Source organism: Schistocerca nitens, chromosome 2 (assembly GCF_023898315.1).
Source record: "Schistocerca nitens isolate TAMUIC-IGC-003100 chromosome 2, iqSchNite1.1, whole genome shotgun sequence".
Lineage (NCBI taxonomy): Eukaryota > Metazoa > Arthropoda > Insecta > Orthoptera > Acrididae > Schistocerca > Schistocerca nitens.
This window is the reverse complement of record NC_064615.1, coordinates 49,061,253-49,087,030: the sequence shown is the minus strand read 5'-3', so window position 1 is coordinate 49,087,030 and position 25,778 is coordinate 49,061,253. Positions and strand designations below refer to the sequence as shown.

At 45.3% G+C, this 25,778-nt stretch overlaps 1 protein-coding gene across 1 annotated transcript in view; it reads right to left on the bottom strand.

Moving 5' to 3' along the window:
* LOC126234830 (uncharacterized) overlaps positions 1-25,778 on the bottom strand; it is an 82,016-nt gene that overhangs the window by 33,636 nt on the left and 22,602 nt on the right. The window contains exons 3-4 of the mRNA XM_049943572.1: positions 17,011-17,150; positions 9,033-9,171 (exon numbers count right to left, since the gene is read on the bottom strand). Of these exons, the coding sequence (XP_049799529.1) occupies positions 9,033-9,171; positions 17,011-17,150 (279 nt within the window). The remainder of the gene's footprint in view (positions 1-9,032; positions 9,172-17,010; positions 17,151-25,778) is intronic.

Here is a 25,778-nt window from a genome sequence, read left to right as displayed (position 1 = left end):
ATAACTACATCGATGAACTACTCGACTCAAGAGGAAACGAAAATTCTCGTGACGGAACTACATAGAGACCATTTTTTCTTGTTAGTAGTTTCTCAGTGCTTGATTTTTGGCGCAAAGCTGCCATAGCTATACTACTGACCATTAAAATTACCACTCCAAGAAAAAATGCAGATGATAAATGGGTATTCATTGGACAAATATATTATACTAGAACTGACATGTGATTACATTTTCACGCAATTTGGGTGCGTAGATCCTGAGAAATCAGTACCCAGAAAAACCACCTCTGGCCGTAATAACGGCCTTGATACGGCTGGGCGTTGAGTCAAACATAGCTTGGATGGCGTGCAAAGGTACAGCTGCACATGCAACTTCAACACGATACCACAATTCATCAAGAGTAGTGACTGGCATATTGTGACGAGCCAGTTGCTCGGCCATCATTGAACAGACGTTTTCAATTGATGGGAGATCTGGAGAATGTGCTGGCCAGGGCAGCAGTCGAACATTTTCTGTATCCAGAAAGGGCCCGTACAGGACCTGCAACATGCGGTCGTGCATTATCCTGTTGCAATGTACAGTTTCGCGGGGATCGAATGAAGGGTAGAGCCACTGGGTCGTAACACATCTGAAATGTAACGTCCACTGTTCAATGTGCGGTCAATGCGAACAAGAGGTGACCGAGACGTGTAACCAATGGCTCCCCATACCATCACACCGTGTGATACGCCCGTATGGCGATGACGAATACACGCTTCCAATGTGCGTTCACCGCGATGTCGCCAAACAGGGATGCGACCATCATGATACTGTAAACAGAACCTGGATTCATCTGAAAAATATGACGTTTTGCCATTCGTGCACCCAGGTTCGTCGTTGAATACACCACCGCAGGTGCTCCTGTCTGTGATGCAGCGTCAAGGGCAACCGCAGCCAAGGTCTCCGAGCTGATAGTCCATGCTGCTAGAAACGTCGTCGAACTGTTCGTGCAAATGGTGGTTGTCTTGCGAACGTCCCCAACTGTTGACTCTGGGATCGAGACGTGGCTGCACGATGCGTTACAGCCATGTGGATAAGATGCCTGTCATCTCGACTGCTAGTGATACGAGGCCGTTGGGATCCAGCACGGCGTTCCGTATTACCCTCCTGAACCCACCGCTTCCATATGCGCTAGCAGTTATTGGATCTCGACCAACGCGAGCAGCAATGTCGCGATATGATAAACCGCAATCGCGAAGGGCTACAATCCGAACTTTATCAAAGTCGGAAACGTGATGGTACGCATTTCTCCTCCTTACGCGAGGCATCACAACAACGTTTCACCAGGCAACACCGGTCAACTGCTGCTTGTGTATGAGAAATCGGTTGGAAACTTTCCTCATGTCAGCACGTTGTAGGTGTCACCACGGGCGCCAACGTTGTGTGAATGCTCTGAAAAGCTAATCTTTTGCATATCACAGCATCATGTTCCTGCCGATTAAATTTCGCGTCTGTAGCACGACATCTTCGTGGTGTAGCAATTTTAATGACCAGTATTGTATAATATCCAGATATAAGGATAACAGTTGTTTAAATTATGTACTGTTCATCCGTGACACATTACGCAGTTTGGAGAGGTCATTTCATATCGGAAACTACTGTAGAAGTGCAGTTGTAAATGTATAGCTCCTTCGAAGGCAACAATAACACTCTGCTTCCACTTGGTGCTTATATACCGCACCGGAATCGCACTGGGATGAATATACGCTGCAGCAAGTCCTTAAACGGAAGCACTCGACTTTAGTAGTTTGTGTAGCTCTATTCACAATAGTGCTGTGGCGGTGTAATGGTTAGCGTTTATGCCTAAAGAAGCAGTCTGCCTTTGGCAGCGGAGCTGTTCGGACTTGTTTACGACCCGCTGTGAACGTTCGCGGAAGAAGCGGTGTTTACGCCGTCGTTACTCGCTTGTGTTGCTGCTTGCGAACGCAGTGGCACACAACTTTTGAAAACCCACGATACAGTTCACGTTCTGTAACGAGTATGCAAGACCGAAGACTTTCGAAATCGAACGTTTCTTGAGGGACGGAGGGACGGAGATTATTGGAATTCAATTATCAATTGTGAGCAGCACTCTTCACGTAAAGATGATTGACGACGCAGCATGCGATATAATTATTGAAGCCACCAAATGAGAAATTCGAGTTACAACACTCCGATGGTCACATTGGCAAAGTTTTAGTAGCTCATTCGGGCCTGGGCGTGCCTACGATTCGAATGTTCGAGATGCCTTTCGAGGTACCCGAATCATTGGTCACTGAATCACTCACTTAGTCATACGGCCGAACGTTGTACAAGTTTTAGGACGTACCCAGTGCTCAATGGTGTGAGACCGTTGCGAATTGCCCTGACGGAACATGTGCCAACGTACATAAACGTCGGTGTTTCAAAAAATGGTTCAAATGGCTCTGAGCACTATGGGACTTAGCTTCTGAGATCATCAGTCCCCTAGAACTTAGAACTACTTAAGCCTAACTAACCTAAGGACATGAAAGACATCCATGCCCGAGGCAGGGTTCGAACCTGCGTCCGTAGCGGTCGCGCGGTTCCAGACTGAAGCGCCTAGAACCACTCGGCCACTCCGGCCGGCTAAACGTCGGTGGCTGTAGAGCTATTGCCATCTATGATGGACAGCTCCTGACATACTCCGAGTGTGGTGGTGAAGGACATCTTCGATCTGCATGTATGCAGAGGCGACTCGTGCAACTCCCCAGCGGAGACTTTCAACGTCACTGCCGCTGACGGCGCTTCGCGGAGAGGTGACGAAGAGGTCGGAGCGTACTATCGAAACAACGCCGCCTTTGTTTAAGGCGCCTTCTTGCCCCCCTGAAGAAGGAATGGCTCCAATCAACCTCCAATCCTAGACACTGCAGGTGGTGGAGAAAGAGGATGATAGGATCACGCAAGGCATGGAAGCTGAAGTGGAACGGCCCCAGGGCGTTGTGGCGGTGGCGAGATAGCAGGGGATACAAGATTCGCCAATACCAGAGGCCGAGGTTAGGGCCCGCAAACAACGCTCGCCTAAGCGCTGCAAGAAGCGTCGACTAAACTCTATGGAGACGCTCCCTTCTCTTTTTGGGAGCCCTGGTTAGTCTAACAATATGGACCTGTCTGACTTGGAACTACAAGCTTCAGATGTCGCTGACCATATGCATTCTGACAGTGAAAAGATGTCATGTCGTTCGACGACGCATCCGCTCAGGGGCTCGACACCCATTCTGCGGCGGAGTCTAAATTTGCGAAAGATCCACAGATGCCACACATCAGTGCAGCACAGGTCAGTTTGGAGTAGCTCAATAATATCAGCTGGTATGAGCAGGACGAAGAAATCACCGATGCGGACCCTTCTATTGGTGGGGACTCGCATCCGTCCGCATCTCAAGCAACCTGATGCCTCAGGGAGACGGCCGTCGGGCGGACCTCTACGGATGTGCAAAGAGACTATCGATACGGTGAATTTTCGTCATTTTAACATTATGCGGAGATGACAGCTACTCGACCCCAGGCAAACAGAATAGGGACAGTGAACGTCAATACTATTCGATCGCCTGTGAAACGGCACTTGTTTAGGGACTTGATGTATGCATCGGATATGGATGTACTGACGGTGCAGGAAATTTACATTCCTGAATTCCAGGAAGTACATGAATACATCGCCTCACTCGGACAACGACAGTGGAACGGCGATATTGGTCCGCGACGGGATTCATGTGGCATCCCGATAAGGGCAAGGTGTCTCGACACCATCTCTGGCGAACGTACCTCAATGCTCCATGTGTCGCGGGAACGCAACGAGGACTGGCGATAACTGTTCATGGAATTCGTATTCTCAATGTTTATGCCCCTTCCGGCACAGACAACAGACGGGTGTGTGCGAGATATTATTTACCGGGAGATTCGATCATTTCATTATATGTGGTGACTTCAATTGTGTTTTAGCCCAAAAAGACCAGACTCCACATTAAAATACCTGTCGTGAACTGCAAGTGCTATGGCGGGACCTGGAGTTATGCGACACCTGGGACAAAAAATGTTCGCATGTGTGTGAAATCTTATGGGACTTAACTACTAAGGTCATCAGTCCCTAAGCTTACACACTACTTAACCTAAATTATCCTAAGGACAAAAACACACACACATGCCCGAGGGAGGACTCTAACTTGGGACAGGATTGATAGGAACTGTGAGGGATATACTTTTTTTACTAGACACTCGGCGAGCAGACTTGATCGAATATATGTTTCGGTTGGCCTACGGGTTAAGGTGGTCGACGCGGAACGATGGCCTGCGGCATTTACTGATCATCTGTCTTACATTTGTACCATATCACTCCATCGGCAAAGTGTGTGGAGATTCCGCGGGATATGGAAGATTAACTCGTCACTTTTGGTGGACCCCGAATGTCGTCAGAGAGTCGAGGAGGTATGGGCCACATGTCAACGCCGTCTACCAACATATGCCTCAGTGCTTCAATGGTGGCTCGAGTGTACTAAGCCGGCAATAAGAAGAGCTCTCGTACAGTATGGTCGGGATAAGACGAGATGGCAAGGAGACAATTTTGGTTATTATTACACCATGCTTCGTGAGCTGTCATTCCAGGTGCCGTCTGCAGAACATCATGCAGAAGTTCATCGTGTCAAGGCACAAATTCTATCGATCACGCGACGACGACTGGGTGGCATCCCGATAAGGGCAAGGTGTCTCGACACCATCTCTGGCGAACGTACCTCAATGCTCCATGTGTCGAGGGAACGCAAACATTAACGCCGGGTATTGGTCACGGTGCTCCACGGTTTGGATGGCTGTCAACTGACAACACAACAAGACATTGCAAATCGATTTTTAGAACATTTCCGCCAAATGTATGCCGGAGCACCGACCGACCGTCGAGTGGGGGAAGACATATTGCAACCAGACACGGATAAGGCAGCACTTATGAAGGCACTCACAGAAGACGATATAAAGGTGGCTCTCAAAAAAGGAGCGCCCCATAAATCACCAGGGACCGATGGGATTACGTTTTTTATCGAGAATTCGCTTACATGATGATGCCACAGTCGGTGTCGATGTACAATGAGATGATGCGTCCTGACATGCGCCTACCGTCGGATTTTGTGACGGGCTTTCTTCTTCCCATCCCGAAGATGGCGGGTAGTCGAAGTGATCATCAATATCGGCCTCTCATTATGTTGAACACCGACTGTAAAATATTTGCACGACTACTAGCGTTTCGTATCAAAATGGCAATATCCAGGACAATATCCCCTGATCAGGCTTGCCTAGGGGTGCGAAGCAGCATCTCCTCGGCGTTAAGTAAATACCGCGACGTTATCGCCCTTGCAGCAACGTGTAGAATGTGAGCGGCGACGATATCTGTGGAGTTCGATCGTGCGTTCGACAGCATAAACCATGAATTCTTGGCGTCAGTCATAAGCCGAATGGCTGTGCCAACTGTTTTCATCTCCATAGTTATGAGGCTAATACGAGGGGCTACATCGAAAGTAAATGTAAACGGTCGGGAAGCGGGCTCGATTCCCTTTAACAGGTCGGTCCGACAAGGGTACCAACTCTCCATGGTGCTATTTGCGATAGCACTTGAGCCGCTGATGTGTGTTATGAGGCGTCCACTTACTGGGATAGCGCTTAATGAGAAGTCTTTCGTTTGTCGCGCATAGGCGGACGACCTTACCCTTCTTGTCAGATCAGGACATGAAGTGCGTCAGGCTGTCGAATATCTAGACTCTTACGGGACAGCGGCAGGCAGTGTCGTTAACATGACCAAACCCAAAATTATGGACATTAGACGAGGCCTGGAAGACGTACCGGGACCGTTTCAAACGGTGGAATCGCTGAGATGTCTAAGGATCACATTTACCCTTTCACTACGACGGTCAGCAGCGGCGAGTTCTCGGCTGCTTCTGCAGAATGTTCGTCTGACGACGCGCAACAACTCCTTGAGAGCCTTTGACATGATCCGAAGTGTGGCATACACTAACGTTCACATAGCGTTAAGACTGCCTCATTTAGCGCAGATCCTACCAATACCGAAGGGTATTGCGGACCTGCCTTTGGTTATTATGTTAGTACTGGGATGTTATTTAATATCAAATATGACACGTTAACCCTACAGTTCCGAAACGGTGGCCTCAACCACACAAACGTGCGTAACAAAGCTTTGGCGCTTTGCATGCGAGCGATGATACGAAATTGGCAACAACGAAAGCATGCCGTAACATCAGCTCTGATAGAAGTACTTGTTTCGCCTTCGTACGAACCGCCGGTAGCGGTGGGCAACATTTCGCCTTCTCTTGCACACATTGGCTCATTTCTTGTTGATTGTGGTTATGTTCGTCTGAAAGTACCTTCGACGAGAATACCCACGACTCTCGAGGTCTGTCGGTGCTTCATGGATCACCGTGGCCGCAACATAATGGAATTAAAATACCCAACGAGAACTTGGAAGCACATTTGGTGTGCAGTGCATACTGCATTACTGTCAACAGCAGCGAGATCGATGTGGTATATTCTCATAAACCGTAAAATTGTGACCGGGAGTCGATTACATAAATTCATATGGTCGATTCTCCTCTTTGCACAAACTGTGGACTGTTAGCAACGGAAGAACATGGTTTAGTGTTTGGCGCAGCGAGGGACGTCTGGATGTTGACGCGTCGAATACTGGCCTTCCTTCGGTGCACTAACTACACAGATCACATCGGATGTACTTTTTCTACAGGACAAGACTTTTTTCACCAAACAAAAGACGTATGCGGTCAATTGGATCGCTGGACATGCGACTTAATATCTGTTTTCGTACGATATTAAGTACGTGAAGGATTATTGGATATACTTACAAGAACAACACGAGCTCATACGGAGTCATACGCATTACAGGACTTACGTTTCCAATTTTTTAGGAAGTGTTTTTTACAACCCATCCGACAGCTGGGGTGTCCCAGAAATGAGAAGACTCCCGCAGCAGGACGACTAGAGACAGTACTGCACGGTTCAAATATATTGGCAAATTGCACAGTGAGAAGACAACTGGCCCCCACCTGTCGGCGCCAGTTATGATTGGATTATGTTAACGTGTAATAACAAAAAAAAGGGGGGGAAAGAGAGGATCGTAAACACCGAAACCGCCTCAGATAATGGTCCTTCGAATGGTCGACGCAGAAGAAATACGTGCCGTCCGCAATGGCAGGTATGGTGAAGATTATACGGCTGGATGCCACGGGGGGTGGGGGGTGGCGGCATTTATGTTGATTTCATGGCTTCAAAATTGTTTTGGCTGCCTCTATACACTTCTTATCCCTAGGACAGCACAATTGTACGAATAAATATTGTTTGTTTACCCTGCTTTCCCGCTCAAAAAAAAAAAGTAACAAGCCACAGGTTTGATATCCGGCCGTGACATGAATTTTGATTCATTGCTTCAGCTTCCATCAATATTGTGGGAAACGTTTTAATTTCGTCTCCTACAGGGTGGTCAGAAATAGTCTGAAAAGCTTGTGTTTTGCAGGCTAGATTGTGCAGAGGAGTACCGTTAAGAAAAAAAAATCGATACGTTGAGCCGTTCAAGCATGAAGATTCAACGATTGGACGGTAGTAAGGCTGAGAAGTCACCTATGTTATCATTTACTCTATGAAACAACTGACACTAACTGACGGTAGCCAGACGGGGAGCCGCTTGTTTTTGTGCACGCAACGCCGTGATTGGCTAACTTCAATCTAATAATCTCGGAAACAGCACAGTGTATAATTTTGTTCTGAATAGTTATTTCTCAGCACAACCTACCCTGAAACACCCTTAAAAGCTTTTCTGGTTGTATCTGAGCACACTGTACATCATGACAAACACAGGGTGGCGCACGAAATGTGTTACCACTTTGTTTTTGAATATAAACTTTATTGTCAATACAATCTTAAAGGAACATATACTACAACGGAGAACCGTCCATGGAGATTTGTTCTAACTCAGCATATGCTCAATATGTCCACCACTTCGTTTCCTAACTTCCTTGAAACGAACACTGAAGTTAGTGATTACCCTACGGCACATGTCTTCCGTAATTTCGCTGCAAGCTCGAAGAATAAGTTCTCTGAGCTCCATTAAATTTCACAGCTTCTTACTACTGCCTTGCTCTTCAACACACAGCGGTTCATGCAAGATGGAGCAATGCTACATACTGCAAACACTGTGTTGGAGTTTTTACACGAGCATTTCGACATGCGGATCATTTCCCTCAGGTTCCCACGTCGCTTCAATGACGGGCAAAATTGGCCCCCCAATAGTCGAGACCTCAATACATGTGACTCTTTTCTTTGAAGGTACCTAAAGGAAAAAATTTTCCCGAAACGTCCACGTGATTTAATGGAGCTCAGAAGACTTATTCTTCCAGCTTGCAGTGAAATAACGGAAGACATGTGCCGTAGGGTAATCAGTAACTTCAGTGTTCGTTTGAAGGAAGTTAGGAAACGAAATGGTGGACATATTGAGCATGTGTTGAGTTAGAACAAATCTCCATGGACGGCTCTTCATTGTAGTATATGTTCCTTTCAGTTTGTATTGACAATAAAGTTTATATTCATAAACAAACACATTTCGCGCGCCACCCTGTATATCGCCAAGTTCATTTAAATCCGTTATATTTGGTTGGATGGTCAGGTCTACTTTGCATGAGCAAGCACTGTTACAACAACTTCAGGATAAAAAGAGACTGAGAAAGTGTGTTCTCGACTCAGTCTCCTGTGTGACCACGCCATGGAGCCCACTGTCCTGGGGTGCGACGGCAGACGGAGACTTACCAGCAGAGCTCTATGAGGCGCTGCGCCTGGCTGGTAGACTGCCGGGTGACCTCCTCGTTGACCAGCTGCGAGAAGCGCGACAGTAGACACTTACCAGCAGAGCTCAATGAGGCGCTGCGCCTGGCTGGTAGACTGCCGGGTGACCTCCTCGTTGACCAGCTGCGAGAAGCGCGACAGTAGACACTTACCAGCAGAGCTCTATGAGGCGCTGCGCCTGGCTGGTAGATTGCCGGGTGACCTCCTCGTTGACCAGCTGCGAGAAGCGCGACACGCACGAGTCCCAGTCGTCAGAAACAGTCGAGTAGCAGCGGCTGTACTGCAGGTACCCTGCAACATCCACACACCAGCGGCCGCTCTACACTGGGTACGCAACGAGTGTTACATGTTACACACTTATTTTCTACAATGATTATGTTCGGCATTACAGCTGCGAAATTTTGTGAAAATACTGAATAAAAAAAAGCGCAGCCTTTTCGCGTTTGGCACATACTCTCAGGAACACTGAAAATAGCGCACGCAGAGGGAAGAAAGATACAAATACGAAATTTTGCGGATATCCAATGTGAGATCCGATATGCACGTGATACAAGTTTGGTGGCAATGTGCATGCACACAGACCCTGCAGTAGCGCCGCAACGGGGCGGGGGAACTATTTAAACGGCGCATAGTGGACGACTCTTACACTTTATAAGTAGGCTGTTTAGGTTTTTTTATTGGTAACGCCACCTCTGTATGATGATCACTGGCTGTGCTGTGTGCAGTCTGTGGCTGATTTGCATTGTTGTAATACTCGCCATTGTAGTGTTAGGCAGCTGGCTGTGAACAGCGCGTAGCGTTGCGCAGTTGGAGGTGAGCCGCCAGCAGTGGTGGATGTGGGGAGAGAGATGGCGGAGTTTTGAAATTTGTCATGAACTGCTATATATATTATGACTATTGAGGTAAATACATTGGTTGTTCTCTATCAAAATCTTTCATTTGCTAACTATGCCTATCAGTAGTTAGTGCCTTCAGTAGTTTGAATCTTTTATTTAGCTGGCAGTAGTGGCGCTCGCTGTATTGCAGTAGCTTGAGTAGCGAAGATTTTTGTGAGGTAAGTGATTTGTGAAAGGTATAGTTTAATGTTAGTCAGGGCCCATTCTTTTGTAGGGATTATTGAAAGTCAGATTGCGTTGCGCTAACAAAATATTGTGTGTCAGTTAAAGCACAGTCGTGTATAAATTTTTCTAAGGGGACGTTTCAACTTGACGATCACATCCGGACTAGAGCAGGGCAAAATGCCAGGTAGACGCGCTTGTGGGGAGAGGGGGGGGGGGGGGCGGGGAGTGGGTCTAATCGACTGCATGAAAACAGCAGGCTGGTCGACACGACATGTGGCTCGCTAGATCGATCGTTCAGAGTGTTCCGCCAGGCGATGCTGGGGGCCGTGGATACGAGATGGCACTCCTGTGTCACGTACTTGCTCTGGAGTGACCAGGAAGACGACAAGGCGAGAGAATTGAAGGATCGATCGGCCAGCGATCAGCGATCGTACAGTATCTGGCTCCAAAATACAAGCATATATACGTGTGCCAGCTGCTTCACAAGCCATTTCCAGGCGCCTAGCAGGTGCTAATTTGCAATCCACGCAGCCTTCACGTGTACCGACGTTTACACGGAGTCTTTGGAGACTAAGTCTACAGTAGTGCCAAGCCAGACTGACGTGAATTGTCACAGACTGGCAAAACGTGGTGTTTAGTTATAAATTTACTTTAGTTTTTGGTATGGATAATAGCCGCACACGGGTATGGAGGTAGCCTGCTGAACGGTACAGTTTCACCCACGCTGTCCCGCGCCATGCCGCCCGCAGAACAGGCGAATTGGTCTGGGGGCTCTAGCCTACCATGGCCGGTCCCTTGTAACTGTGGTACGTGGAACCTTAATGGGCCAGCATCACTTTGATGACATTCTTCAACCCCACGTGGGACCTTTCCTATATGGTCTGCCAGGCGCCCTTTTTCTGTAAGATAATGCTAATCTGCATGCAGTTCGAGTTGCTGAAGACTTCCTACGTCATTTCCGTCTCTTACATGGCCAGCCCCCTCCAAGGAATTTTCCCCTAGAGAACATGTGTGGGAACAGCTGAAACACCAGATGCCGCCGTGTCACTCTGTACATGACTAGGAGGTGGCTGTTCAATATTTGTGGGCTAATCTGCCTCAGTACAACATCAGACGTCTAATCAGTTCGATGCCGGATCGTGTTGCAGCGTGTTTTGCAACAAAAGGTTGTACACCTCGTTATTAATGCTGCACTGCATTTCTCCACATGTTCTCACTGTATATGTTTATGTACACTACTGGCCTTTAAAATTGCTACACCTCGAAGATGATGTGCTACAGACGCGAAATTTAACCGACAGGAAGAAGATGCTGTGATATGCAAATGATTAGCTTTTCAGAGAATGGCGCCGGTGGCGACACCTACAACGTGCTGACATGAGGAAAGTTTCCAACCGATTTCTCATACACAAACAGCAGTTGACCGGCGTTGCCTGGTGAAACGTTGTTGTGATGCCTCGTGTAAGGAGGAGAAATGCGTACCATCACGTTTCTGACTTTCATATAGATAGGATTGTAGCCCATCGCGATTGCGGTTCATCCTGTCGCGACATTGCTGCTCGCGTTGGTCGAGATCCAATGACTGTTAGCAAAATATGGAATCGGTGGGTTCAGGAGGGTAATACGGAACGCTGTGCTGGATCCCAACGGCCTCGTATCACTAGCAGTCGAGATGACAGGAATCTTATCGGCATGGCTGTAACGGATCGTGCAGCCCCGACTCCATCCCTGAGACAACCATCTGCACGAACAGTTCGGCTAGGTTTGCAGCAGCATGGACTATCAGCTCGAATACCATGGCTATGATTACCCTTGACGCTGTATCACAGACAGGAGCGCCTGCGATGCTGTACTCAACGACGAACCTGGGTGCACGAATGGCAAAACGTCATTTTTTCGGATGAATCCAGGTTCTGTTTACAGTATCATGATGGTCGCATCCGTGTTTGGCGACATCGCGGTGAACGCAAATTGGAAGCGTGTATTCGTCATCGTTATACTGGCATACCACCTGGCGTGATAGTACGGGGTGCCATTGGTTAAACGTCTCGGTCACCTCTTGTTCGCATTGACAGCACTTTGAACAGTGTACGTTACATTTCAGATGTGTACGACCCGTGGCTCTACCCTTCATTCGATCCCTGCGAAACCCTACATTTCAGCAGGATAATGCACGACCGCATGTTGCAGGTCCTGTACGTGCCGTTCTGGATACAGAAAATGTTCGACTGCTGCGCTGGCCAGCATATTCTCCAGATCTCTCACCAACTGAAAACGTCTGGTCAATGGTGGCCGAGCAATTGGCTCGTCACAATACGCCAGTCACTACTCTTGATGAACAGTGGTATCGTGTTGAAGCTACAAGGGCAGCTGTACCTGTACACGCCATCCAAGCTCTGTTTGACTCAATTCCCAGGCCTATCAAGGCCGTTATTTCGGCCAGAGGTTGTTGTTCTGGGTAGTGATTTCTCAGGATCTATGCACCCAAATTGCGTGGAAATGTAATCACATGTCAGTTCTAGTATAATATATTTGTCAAATGAATACCCGTTTATCATCTGCATTTCTTCTTGGTGTAGCAATTTTAATGGCCAGAAGTGTATAATGTTTTTGGGACCGAGTTAATCTCTCATATGAATCATCTTTAACAAATTCCATTTAGATGTGATGTTTCCTTCTTAGTGCGCTATTTTCAGCGATTCTAAGTGTATTCCGTGTATTGTCATATGAGATATTTATAGCACTTCAAAATTTTGTAAAATTTTAATGTCTTATAATGAATTAGTGATAATGAATGTGATGAATATTAGCAAAAATAATCCCTGAACAACTGTTATGGACTTAAGTATAATCAATAGGTTCGTAATGCATCTACATATATATCCCATAGTGCGAAGAAATGCGTGACAGAAAGTATACATCACATCAAGTAATAAGGTTGCTTCCCATTCCAGTGATGTGTAAATTTCGGAGAGAATGATCACTAAAATTCGCTTGTGTACGCTGTAATTAGTAAAATCTTGAGAACTACAATAAATTCCGCGCCTAATAATGATTTTTGAAACCATGGCTCTTGAACATGAGCCAAAGAGACATCTGAATATTCATGCTGTGCTTCTTTGTATGCGTTGTTAGTTATTTTTCATATGGATCCAACACACTTGCACAAAACTCTAGGGCGGTTCGCACGTAGGGTTTGTAATCAATCTCCTTTGTAGGCGGGTTTTTCCCAGTACCCTGAGAAGGATTGTTAATACGCCACCTGGCTTACCTAAGATTTTGCCTATGTGTTGATTTTGTTGCATATCTACACAAACTGTTACATTCAAGTATTTGTTTACGTTGACAGGTTCCAGCTGTGACTTACTGATATGCCGGTAATAAAGTTTAAGTTTTTGTGCTATATGTAGTGTATGATTTTGCATTTACTAACATTTAAAACAAGTTGAAAAACTCTGCATCACTTTCAAATCTTATCGTCATCTGACTGGGTGTTAGTGAAGCTTTATGCAGACACTGCTTGGTTATAGAAAGCTGCCGCATCTGTATAAATTTAAGACTGCTATTAATATTACCTGCAAGATCAATAACGTACAACTGAACAGCGAAAATCGTAACTCTTTCACACACTTCCCTTGGGAACACCTGAAGTTACTTCCGTTTTTGCGATACAGTAAAGTCGGATGGCATTAATAGCTGAGAGACTGCGAAGGGCTGAGTCAGCCATCTAGCTGGTAACATTTCCCTTCCATTCGCGCCCACAGGCACAGGCGATTGTAATGGATACGTGTCATGTAGCGTCAGGTTAGTGTCGGACATGACGACAGATGAGAGAACATCACAGTGAGTGCCGAGCTTAATGCCCCATCCGGATAAATATAACATTCTGCATTTTCCCTATAACGAAATCCACATGCATTTACGAATTTAGCTTGATACCCCTTTGTGATAGTACTTACGGTAATAAGCGTCGTCGAGATACTGGGTTAATGCTTTTCAGAATAGAATATTTAGTCCTTCCGCGTTATCCATGTCTACCAAGATGTTATGTTTAATGGGGAATTTTATTTTCCATAACCATTGTTTTCGAAATTCATGCTGGTTGGCATCAAGATATTTTCGTTCCATATACATCGTTATCAGCATTTTCCCTATAAATAAATCCTCATGTACTTACGAATTTAGCTTGATACCCCTTTGTGATAGTACTTACGGTAATAAGCGTCGTCGAGACACTGGGTTAATGCTTTTCAGAATAGAATATTTAGTCCTTCCACGTTATCCATGTCTACCAAGATGTTATGTTTAATGGGGAATTTTATTTTCCATGACCATTGTTTTCGAAATTCATGCTGGTTGGCATCAGGATATTTTCGTTCCATATACATCGTTATCAGCATTTTCCCTATAAATAAATCCTCATGCACTTACGAATTTAGCTTCATACCCCTTTGTGATAGTACTTACGATAATAAGCGTCGTCGAGACACTGGGTTAATGCTTTTCAGAATAGAATATTTAGTCCTTCCACGTTATCCATGTCTACCAAGATGTTATGTTTAATGGTGAATTTTATTTTCCATAACCATTGTTTTCGAAATTCATGCTGGTTGGCATCAAGATATTTTCGTTCCATATACATCGTTATCAGCGTTATGTGAGACGCAAGGGGTGTCAAGAACGATCTAAATACGTGGAACAAACAGTGCATTACTGAGCACTCACATTATCACGTTCGATGCTGCGACGAAAATGCGTACGAGTGTAATATCACAGTACGCACTACAACAAGGAAGCGCAGAGGGGAAATAGCATTTTTAGTCTTCTACCAGGATATTTAATATCTCTTCGTACCAGTGTTAACAAGTACGCATGACACACTCTCGCGCATGCGCTCTCGAGGCTATAGCTAGTTCCAGTACAACATCCGTTGCTGCCGTACTGCGTTCGCGAAATGGGGCCTAGGCTGTTTCCCAGATAAGTAATTGCAACATGATTATGTATTACTATATTATAGTTTTTAGTTTTTGATGTTGTCCATTATGGGCAAATCGAAGTTCCTTTTATTCTGAAGAAGGTAGGATTATCCCAACTGAAACCTAGGTAAATCTAGGTAAACATTGCAACTGAGGCTGTTGTTAATTTCAAATTAAAATTAGTGTTTTTCAGTTTCGCTTACGCTTTAACCAATTTCTGGCTGGCTTCTAACACGCTAGTAAAAAATAGGAATGTGCAGGCTGGAAAGAAAAGTAATTTTTGCGAAAAGCCGATACCTGCTGATGTCCTTCTACATCTACATCTACATCCATACTCCGCAAGCCACCTGACGGTGTGTGGCGGAGGGTACCTTGAGTACCTCTATCGGTTCTCCCTTTTATTCCAGTCTCGTATTGTTCGTGGAAAGAAGGATTGTCGGTATGCCTCTGTGTGGGCTCTAATCTCTGTGATTTTTTCCTCACGGTCTCTTCGCGAGATATACGTAGGAGGGAGCCATATACTGCCTGACTCCTCGGTGAAGGTATGTTCTCGAAACTTTAACAAAACCCCATACCGAGCTACTGAGCGTCTCTCCTGCAGAGTCTTCCACTGGAGTTTATCTATCATCTCCGTAACGCTTCCGCGATTACTAAATGATCCTGTAACGAAGCGCGCTGCTCTCCGCTGGATCTTCTCTATCTCTTCTATCAATCCTATCTGGTACGGATCCCACACTGCTGAGCAGTATTCAAGCAGTGGGCGAACAAGTGTACTGTAACCTACTTCCTTTGTTTTCGGATTGCATTTCCTTAGGATTCTTCCAACGAATCTCAGTCTGGCATCTGCTTTACCGACGATCAACTTTATATGATCATTCAATTTTAAATAACTCCTAATGCGTACTCCCAGATAATTTATGGAATTAACTGCTACCAGTTGCTGAACTACTATATTGTAGCTAAATGATAAGGGATCTATGTATTCGGAGCACATTACACTTGTCTACATTGAGATTCAATTGCCATTCCCTGCACCATGCGTCAATTCGCTGCGGACCCTCCTGATTTCAGTACAATTTTCCATTGATACAACGTCTCGATATACCTCAGCATCATCCGCAAAAAGCCTCAGTGAACTTCCGATGTCATCCACAATGTCGTTTATGTATATTGTGAATAGCAACGGTCCTACGACACTCCCCTGCGGCACACCTGAAATCACTCTTACTTCGGAAGACCTCTCTCCGTTGAGAATGACACGCTGTGTTCTATTATCTAGGAACTCTTCAATCCAATCACACAATTGGTCTGATAATCCATATGCTCTTACTTTATTCATTAAACGACTGTGGGAACTGTTTCATACGCCTTGCGGAAGTCAAGAAACACGGCATCCACCTGTGAACCCGTGTCTATGGCCCTCTGAGTCTCGTGGACGAATAGCGCGAGCTCGGTTTCACACTATCGTCTTTTTCGAAACCCATGCTGATTCTTACAGAGTAGATTTCAAGTCTCCAGAAAAGTCATTATACTCGAACATAATACGTGTTCCAAAATTCTACAACTGATCGACGTTAGAGATATAGGTCTACAGTTCTGCACATCTGTTCGACGTCCCTTCTTGAAAACGGGGATGACCTGTGCCCTTTTCCAATCCTTTGGAACGCTACGCTCTTCTAGAGACCTACGGTACACCGCTGCAAGAAGGGGGGCAAGTTCCTTCGCGTACTCCGTGTAAAATCGAACTGGTATCCCAACAGGTCCAGCGGCCTTTCCTCTTTTGAGCGATTTTAATTATTTTCCTACCCCTCTGTCGTCTATTGCGATATCTACCATTTTGTCATCTGTGCGACAATCTAGAGAAGGAACTGCAGTGCAGTCTTCCTCCGTGAAACAGCTTTGGAAAAAGACATTTAGTATTTCGGCCTTTAGTCTGTCATCTCCTTAACACAATCACAATAACAACTATTGCTCCTAATGAGAATGAGGTCGAGCACACAGAGCAAGCAATTAGCTAATAACACAATAAGCGGAGAGCGAAGCCGATAGAACTGGCACGAGGTGGGGGCCTCGTAGTGCCACAGTGTACTCACTTTCGCGGAAGCCGGGGTCGTCGCAGAGGAACATGAAGAAGTAGCGCGCCGCCGCCACCTGTTCGTCCAACAGGCGACGCATCGGCTCGTCGATGCAGCGCGAGTAAGAGTCGATGCACGACATGCCCGTCTTGAAGCCCCTGCAAGTACACACGCACAATTACTCCCTCCACAGCAATAGCCAGTGCGTTTAGCAGTACATGTATTTTAAGAACTTACGCTCGGTTGTATTCATTACCATATGACTGTCCATCTTTCAAATACTGAAGGTGGCAGGGGTCAAATACAGGGAGCGGAAGGCTATTTATAATTTGTACAGAAAGCAGATGGCAGTTATAAGAGTCAAGGGGTATGAGAGGGAAGCAGTGGTTGGGAAGGGAGTGAGACGGGGTTGTAGCCTATCCCCGATGTTATTCAATCTGTATATTGAGCAAGCAATGAAGGAAACAAAAGAAAATTTCGGAGTAGGAATAAAAATCCATCGAGAAGAAATAAAAACTTTGGGGTTCGCCGATGACATTGTAATTCTGTCAGAGACGGCAAAGGACTTGGAAGAGCAGCTGAACGGAATGGACAGTGTCTTGAAAGGAAGGTATAAGATGAACATCAACAAAAGCAAAACGAGGATAATGGAATCTAGTCGAATTAAATCGGCTGATGCTGAGGGAATTAGATTAGGATATGAGACACATAAAGTAGTAAAGGAGTTTTGTAATTTGGGGAGCAAAGTAACTGATGATGGTCGAAGTAACAGCACTCCGTCTGCAGGCCACAAGTGGCCCATCGGGACCATCCGACCGCCGTATCATCCTCAGTTGAGGATGCGGATAGGAGGGGCGTGTGGTCAGCACACCGCTCTCCCGGTCGTTATGATGGCTTTCTTTGACTGGAGCCGCTACTATTCTATCGAGTAGCTCCTCAGTTGTCATCACGAGGCTGAGTGCACCCCGAAAAATGGCAACAGCGCATGGCGGCTGGATGGTCACCCCTCCAAGTGCCGGCCACGCCCGACAGCGCTTAACTTCGGTGATCTCACGGGAACCGGTGTATCCACTCCGGCAAGGCCGTTGCATGGTCGAAATAGAGAGGATATAAAATGTAGAATGGCAATGGCAAGGAAAGCGTTTCTGAAGAAAAAATAATTGTTAACATCGAGTATAGATTCAATTGTCAGGAAGACGATTCTGAAAGTATTTGTATGGAGTGTAGCCATGTATGGAAGTGAAACGTGGACGATAAATAGTTTAGACAAGAAGAGAATAGAAGATTTCGAAATGTGGTGCTACAGAAGAATGCTGAAGATTAGATGGGTAGATCACATAACTAATGAGGAGTTATTGAATAGAATTGGGGAGAAGAGGAGCTTGTGGCACAACTTGACTAGAAGAAGGGATCAGTTGGTAGGACATGTTTTGAGGCATCAAGGGATCACAAATTTAGCATTGGAGGGCAGCGTGGAGGGTAAAAATCGTAGAGGGAGACCAAGAGATGAATACACTAAGCAGATTCAGAAAGATGTAGGCTGCAGTAGTTACTGGAAGATGAAGAAGCTTGCACAGGATAGAGTAGCATGGAGAGCTGCATCAAACCAGTCTAAAGACTGAAGACCACAACAACAACAACTACAACAGTGAGAGTCCATAACATAAAATGCTAGGAGGTGAAATAAGCTATACTTCCTTAATGCGGTGTCGATGAATTCTCAACTGACAAACCTCTTACCAGTTTTACTAAACGGCTAAAACGTAGCGCAATGACAGTTGCGACTTGCCCTTGTAATGGGGTCCAGGAGCGACGAATATTTGATTTCCAGTATTTCTGATGGAATTTAAAAGTTTAAAATGCTGTTAGAACCTACTCAAGTTAGAAAATATACTCCTGGAAATGGAAAAAAGAACACATTGACACCCGTGTGTCAGACCCACCATACTTGCTCCGGACACTGCGAGAGGGCTGTACAAGCAATGATCACACGCACGGCACAGCGGACACACCAGAAACCGCGGTGTTGGCCGTCGAATGGCGCTAGCTGCGCAGCATTTGTTCACCGCCGCCGTCAGTGTCATCCAGTTTGCCGTGGCATACGGAGCTCCATCGCAGTCTTTAACACTGGTAGCATGCCGCGACAGCGTGGACGTTGCAGTTGACGGACTTTGAGCGAGGGCGTATAGTGGGCATGCGGGAGGCCGGGTGGACGTACCGCCGAATTGCTCAACACGTGGGGCGTGCGGTCTCCACAGTACATCGATGTTGTCGCCAGTGGTCGGCGGAAGGTGCACGTGCCCGTCGACCTGGGACCGGACCGCAGCGACGCACGGATGCACGCCAAGACCGTAGGATCCTACGCAGTGCCGTAGGGGACCGCACCGCCACTTCCCAGCAAATTAGGGACACTGTTGCTCCTGGGGTATCGGCGAGGACCATTCGCAACCGTCTCCATGAAGCTGGGCTACGGTCCCGCACACCGCTAGGCCGTCTTCCGCTCACGCCCCAACATCGTGCAGCCCGCCTCCAGTGGTGTCGCGACAGGCGTGAATGGAGGGACGAATGGAGACGTGTCGTCTTCAGCGATGAGAGTCGCTTCTGCCTTGGTGCCAATGATGGTCGTATGCGTGTTTGGCGCCGTGCAGGTGAGCGCCACAATCAGGACTGCATACGACCGAGGCACACAGGGCCAACACCCGGCATCATGGTGTGGGGAGCGATCTCCTACACTGGCCGTACACCACTGGTGATCGTCGAGGGGACACTGAATAGTGCACGGTACATCCAAACCGTCATCGAACCCATCGTTCTACCATTCCTAGACCGGCAAGGGAACTTGCTGTTCCAACAGGACAATGCACGTGCGCATGTATCCCGTGCCACCCAACGTGCTCTAGAAGGTGTAAGTCAACTACCTTGGCCAGCAAAATCTCCGGATCTGTCCCCCATTGAACATGTTTGGGACTGGATGAAGCGTCGTCTCACGCGGTCTGCACGTCCAGCACGAACGCTGGTCCAACTGAGGCGCCAGGTGGAAATGGCATGGCAAGCCGTTCCACAGGACTACATCCAGCATCTCTACGATCGTCTCCATGGGAGAATAGCAGCCTGCATTGCTGCGAAAGGTGGATATACACTGTACTAGTGCCGACATTGTGCATGTGATGTATCTGACCCCAGGAATGTGTCAATAAAGTTTCCCCTTCCTGGGACAATGAATTCACGGTGTTCTTATTTCAATTTCCAGGAGTGTATGTACAGGGCGATTCAGCTGCCCCGACGATGTAGTTTTATGCAACCCGCAATGTTATACCAAGCCTTCAAAAATGGACCCCAAGATTTCCATATAGCCCCGTTCGCTGTGGGCAAGCTATTAGTCATACAGAAAAAATGAACAAGACCTTCTTGTAGGAAATACAATGTACTTATATCTTGTACTGGGAGACGATTTCGCTAGCGGCCGTATTGAACAGAAACCTACAGAAGTGACCTTCGAACGCACCCCCAACCCCACACTGAGCCCCATCGGGGTTTCTAGTATGTGTTTGGTGGCACCACTGTACAAAACTTTGCAACTGCACGAACTATTTCCCACATTCGACCGCATTTGGTCTTCACTGAGTGGTCTTCTTACGGCACTGTCTTAATGTATCAATTTTTGTAGGCTTTACCTAACAATTTTGTGAATTTCGAAGTATAAAATAAATAGCTACATCGTCGTGTTCGTCACGCCTCTTGACTGTGAAACTACTGTTATTGTATGGGTTACATCAGTCATATCACCAGCTTCTCCACAATGTTGAAACGGGAGCTTGGTGTCCAGTATACAATACGAATTAATAAACCGCTGTTTTTGAGCGAAACGTAACGATGATTCAGTACGCTAACATCCTCCAGGATGTAGCCAATCCAGGTCTCCATGATAGCCTTTCTTCAAATAGTGACAGTCCTGCAAGTTTAAAGGAGGACTTCTGCGAAGTTCAAAAGGTAGGACATGGGGTACTGCAGAAGCAAAGCTGCGAGGACCGGTCGTGGGTCGTATTTGCTTAGCTCAGTAGTTAGGGTACTAGCTAGTGAAAAGCGAAGGCCACATTTTTAATCTACCATGAACTTTCATAACTACTGGTAGGTATGTGAACAATACAGTGCATCCTTTCGTCATCCAGCTAACAGTTAACGCAAACACTTCCGGATATATCAAGCAGCACAGGAGAACAGTACACGCCGCCAGTGCGTCTGTGAAGGTAATAGAGAATTTCATCTAAAACATCCCAAAACCATTCTCATGAAAACATTTCGAGAAGCAAGAAAACATGACCACAATGATTCGTAGGAACTGAACGCTCTTATATTGGGACAGAGATACTACTCGCTTGAACATCGCGTACAGTAAGTGCACTTCAAAAAATGATGATAGCATTCTGCGAAAATTACACGTTCCGGCCGTACTTCCAGCTGCTTGTACACAGGGTCTGACATTTAGTACAAAAAAATTGAATACTGGTTATAGCTGCAATTCCCAAATTAGATGTAACGAGAACCTCATCCCTGACTCTTACAGAGAATCGAACTCCCATGTATCAAACAGCTTCAAACATGTGAATCGTATGCAGATCAGTTATTGTGTTAAATATTTCAAGTTAACTATGTGAAAACTTTATAGGTGAAGACAGGAAATCCCAATTATGTTAATTTTATTAGTTTCGGAATATTCGCTCAAAGACAAAACAAGAAGTAAAAACCGAAACTATTCAACCATAAAAAATGATAGCTCTTTTATATGCTTTTATTACAAAACGCTGGATGAGTGTAGTCTGGGTTATGCGATCGTTTTTAGGCAGAAAATAATTTTTCGGGCATCTCAATGTTACTAAGTCACAACTCCTGAACTACATGTCATACACTGATATAATTTTACAGCTACATCCAATGGTGTATGTGAATACTGGCTTGTGGATACTGTCTGTATAGTGCTTTCCGAATACAGTTAGCAGTAAAGAAGTAATAAATTAAAATATCCTGCCTAATGCTGAGGTTTTACTACACGAAGAACAGAAATGAAGGAAGCGATAAACTTTTTTCTTTTCATGATTTCTGTGGGGAAAGGGTATCGACATGAAAAGGTTAGAAAAGGGTTTGAAATTATGTGTAAAGTAATGTGGATGCGGCTAAGATGTGCCACCTTCAGATATTGGATGCATGAGGTCGGGGTAATTTGCGAGCTGTAAGATACGCTGCCTGACGATTATAAACACGGTGATTCAGCTGCCCCTATGGATGTCGTTTTATGCAACCCGCAATGCTATATCTGGCCTTTAAAATCCACGGGCGAAATTTTCATATTCTCTCGCTGGCTAAGTGGAAACTATTAGTCCTACAGAAAAAAATGAAAGTGATCTCTTTGAAGGATATTTAATGTAGTTAAATTTTGTTCTGGAGTATGTTTTCGCTGGCGGCCATGATTTTCGAATTCTTGAAGACAAACGTAGAAAGGTGATCTCCAAACGCATGTCCACCCCACACTCATTCCTCACCAGTTGGAATTTCCATTGCGTTGTCCGTGCACCCCCTTTAGCCACTGCAGAAAATCTTCCGACTACATGAACTACTCCCAATATACGACCTTTTTTGGTCTCTACTGATTGGGCTCTCACGGCACCAGTTTAGTCGGCTACTTCCGTAACATCATGTAAAGTTGATCGCCGGTAAAGCAGATGCCAGACTGAGATTCATTGGAAGAATCCCAAGGAAATGCAATCCGAAAACAAAGGAACTAGGTTACAGTACGCTTGTTCGCCAAATGCTTGAATACTGCTCAGCAGTGTGGGATCCGTACCAGATAGGGTTGATAGAAGAGATAGAGAAGATCCAACGGAGAGCAGCGCGCTTCGTTACAGGACCATTTAGTAATCGCGATAGCGTTACGGAGATGATAAACTCCAGTGGAAGACTCTGCAGGAGAGACGCTCAGTAGCTCGGTACGGGCTTTTGTTGAAGTTTCGAGAACATACCTTCACCGAGGAGTCAAGCAGTATATTGCTTCCTCCTACATATATCTCGCGAAGAGACCATGAGGATAAAATCAGAGAGATTAGAGCCCACACAGAGGCATACCGACAATCCTTCTTTCCACGAACAATACGAGACTGGGATAGAAGGGAGAACCAATAGAGGTACTCAACGCACCCTCCACCACACACCGTCAGGTGGCTTGCGGAGTATGGATGTAGATGTAGATTACTAATTTAAACGTGCCCGTGAGGGTAATGAAAGAGAAACGGCTTTTTTAAATGTTACGCTAAACCTAATTGCGAGGTCATTTGGCGGTAGATGCACTTCTATCCGGTGTTGGTTCCCGCGCAACGCCCAGTACAATGTTTGCATGTACGGGAGACAGTCTGTATTTCACCTGACGCGGTCAACAAGCCTACCTCATTATTGTAGATTAGTAAGTCAAAGTCTGACACGAATATTTATCAAAAATGGGTCCCTCTGCGTTTGTTTGCCATAGTTTAATGAAATGATTTTGTCACTGGGATTATTTTAAAAAGTATCTCTTGTGACAGTATGAGAAGGCTGTCACCGTGTAATGTGTCTCGTTATCTGCTTATTGGCACATTATTGCTTTGGCTGCAGATTTGTGCAACTTAAAACTTATAACTACTAGTGCTTGCTTAGGTCGAATTCGCTAACAACTCCAAACGATATAAAAGGCTTTTTTCCAGCCACCTCGTTACTGAGTTTCGACGCCCATTCTTTGTATCACACATGCTGAGACTGCATATTTCACGGTCAATGCTCAGCTTTTTATGAACGGTGTAAGGGACAGTAGAAAAGTACTGCAGTTATGCTGAAAGTTGGTAAAATCTGATCTCGCTTCTGTAAATGCTTACGATTGTCATGCACACATTGTACCCACAGTCTCGAGATGTTCCTTATCACTAAGGCCCACATAGAGCTCGGTTGGCAACAAGAGATACTTGAATGAACAGATGTTATATGTTTTGCGGTATTAGCACTGTTTCTCCATTGATTCAGAATCTACACCTTGTTCTGTCAAATGCAAATGGTTGCGTCGGTTTCAGACTAAAGGACGGTCTTCCTTAACGTAGTCGTTACCATCATCACAGGTAGCGAAACTGATGTGATGATCGTCACTATATACGTGAAGCTACCGACAGACCCAGTTTCACAACTATAACAACAAAAATATTTTGTTGCTAGTAATTATACAAAGTCACGAAAACTGTGTGAAGAATTATTAAAGAACGATCTGTTGTCCAGTGTATACAGTAGATAATACCAAGTCGAGATCTGTTGTATGGCAAAATACTATTCACCAAATGTTCTTTCAAAGTGTATATTTTGTTCGACTGCATTTGCGATGTTAAAGCGCTGATGTAAATGTGGCTATGTGTACTGTGTGTACAGCTTAGGGTCTAAATTAGGATTGTTATCATATTTGTGCTATATCCCTGTTGGTCAGTAATCAATGCGTTGATTTAATCCTTCATATTAGGGGGCTTAGTTTAATTTGGAGGTGAGCTTTCGTGCATTAATATTACTTTGGTTTACATAATACATTTCTGTAATTGCTTCGTAGCAGGTATCAGTTAATGAGTACAGTCCTTAACGAGTCGTAGAAAAAACAAAATCTGTATTTTTAACAAAATATCTATTTTTAACAATATCTGTATTTTTATTGAGTGGTCTGAAACCTAAGTTTATGTCACAAAATTTTGGTAAGGCAGATAAAATATCATACTCAGTGTTCCTGATTCGCAGCTTGTGGAGCTAGTACTAAGTGCAGTACTGAAAGTCTTCCGTCAGCCGAGTAAGTGGATTATTCGTTAGCCAACAGTAGCCATATTTGAATTATTACACTGAGGGACAAATGTATCATTTGTACCGAATACAGATTTGAGGTACTGTTTATCTACAAGAGAATTATATTACAAAAGAAATGTAAATATGAGTAGAAATAATATGTCTGAAAGGCTGTTAAACAGTTTGCGAAAGGAACAGCTAAAGAGATTAAGGAATTAGCTACAAAAGATATCTTTCTTCATTACTAAACAGAAATAGATATTTTTCTTTCCTTCATACTGTTCTGTTCAGTTATGTTCAGTTACAGTGACATTAGAACACGATGTGAGGCACAACGCAATCTCCGTAATAGAAGTATAACAGGAAGGACGACAGTGCAGCGAGAAGCTGTCCGCTTATTATGAATAGGAGACTACTTTCAGACACCTGCAGTTGGAGTTTACTAGCCACATCGCCAACATGCGGGGTAAAAGGGGTATAAAAAGTGAATAACGGACGTCCCTTGAAGCCATGGACACAAAGTGCATCAAGAGGACCGTTGCAGTGCTATCACCGCTTTTGAATCTGGTACTTGGATAGCGCTGTAGGAATTCTTTTTACACTATGTTGATAGCTGTTAAAAAGAACTGCGGCTATAAAGTCGTATTTTATGAACTGTGAGTAACTTCTGAGTCACCCATAGTCCATCTATTATTCACGACCTTTCTATTGCATCTCATCCGAAACTCTTCGATTCTCTTCTTCCCTACGTCTCCCACACTCCATGATTCAATTCCGTACAAAGCCGTACTCCAAGCTTACTTTCTCAGAAATTTCTTAGATCTTTTTAACTTATGTCTAATTATGTAACATCCTGATTCCACGTTCGTGGTCCTCCAAATCTGTTACACTCTACTTATCTTTCTTTCCTATTCACAACAACTTTCATAATTTCCAATTCTGCCAATTAGTTAGTT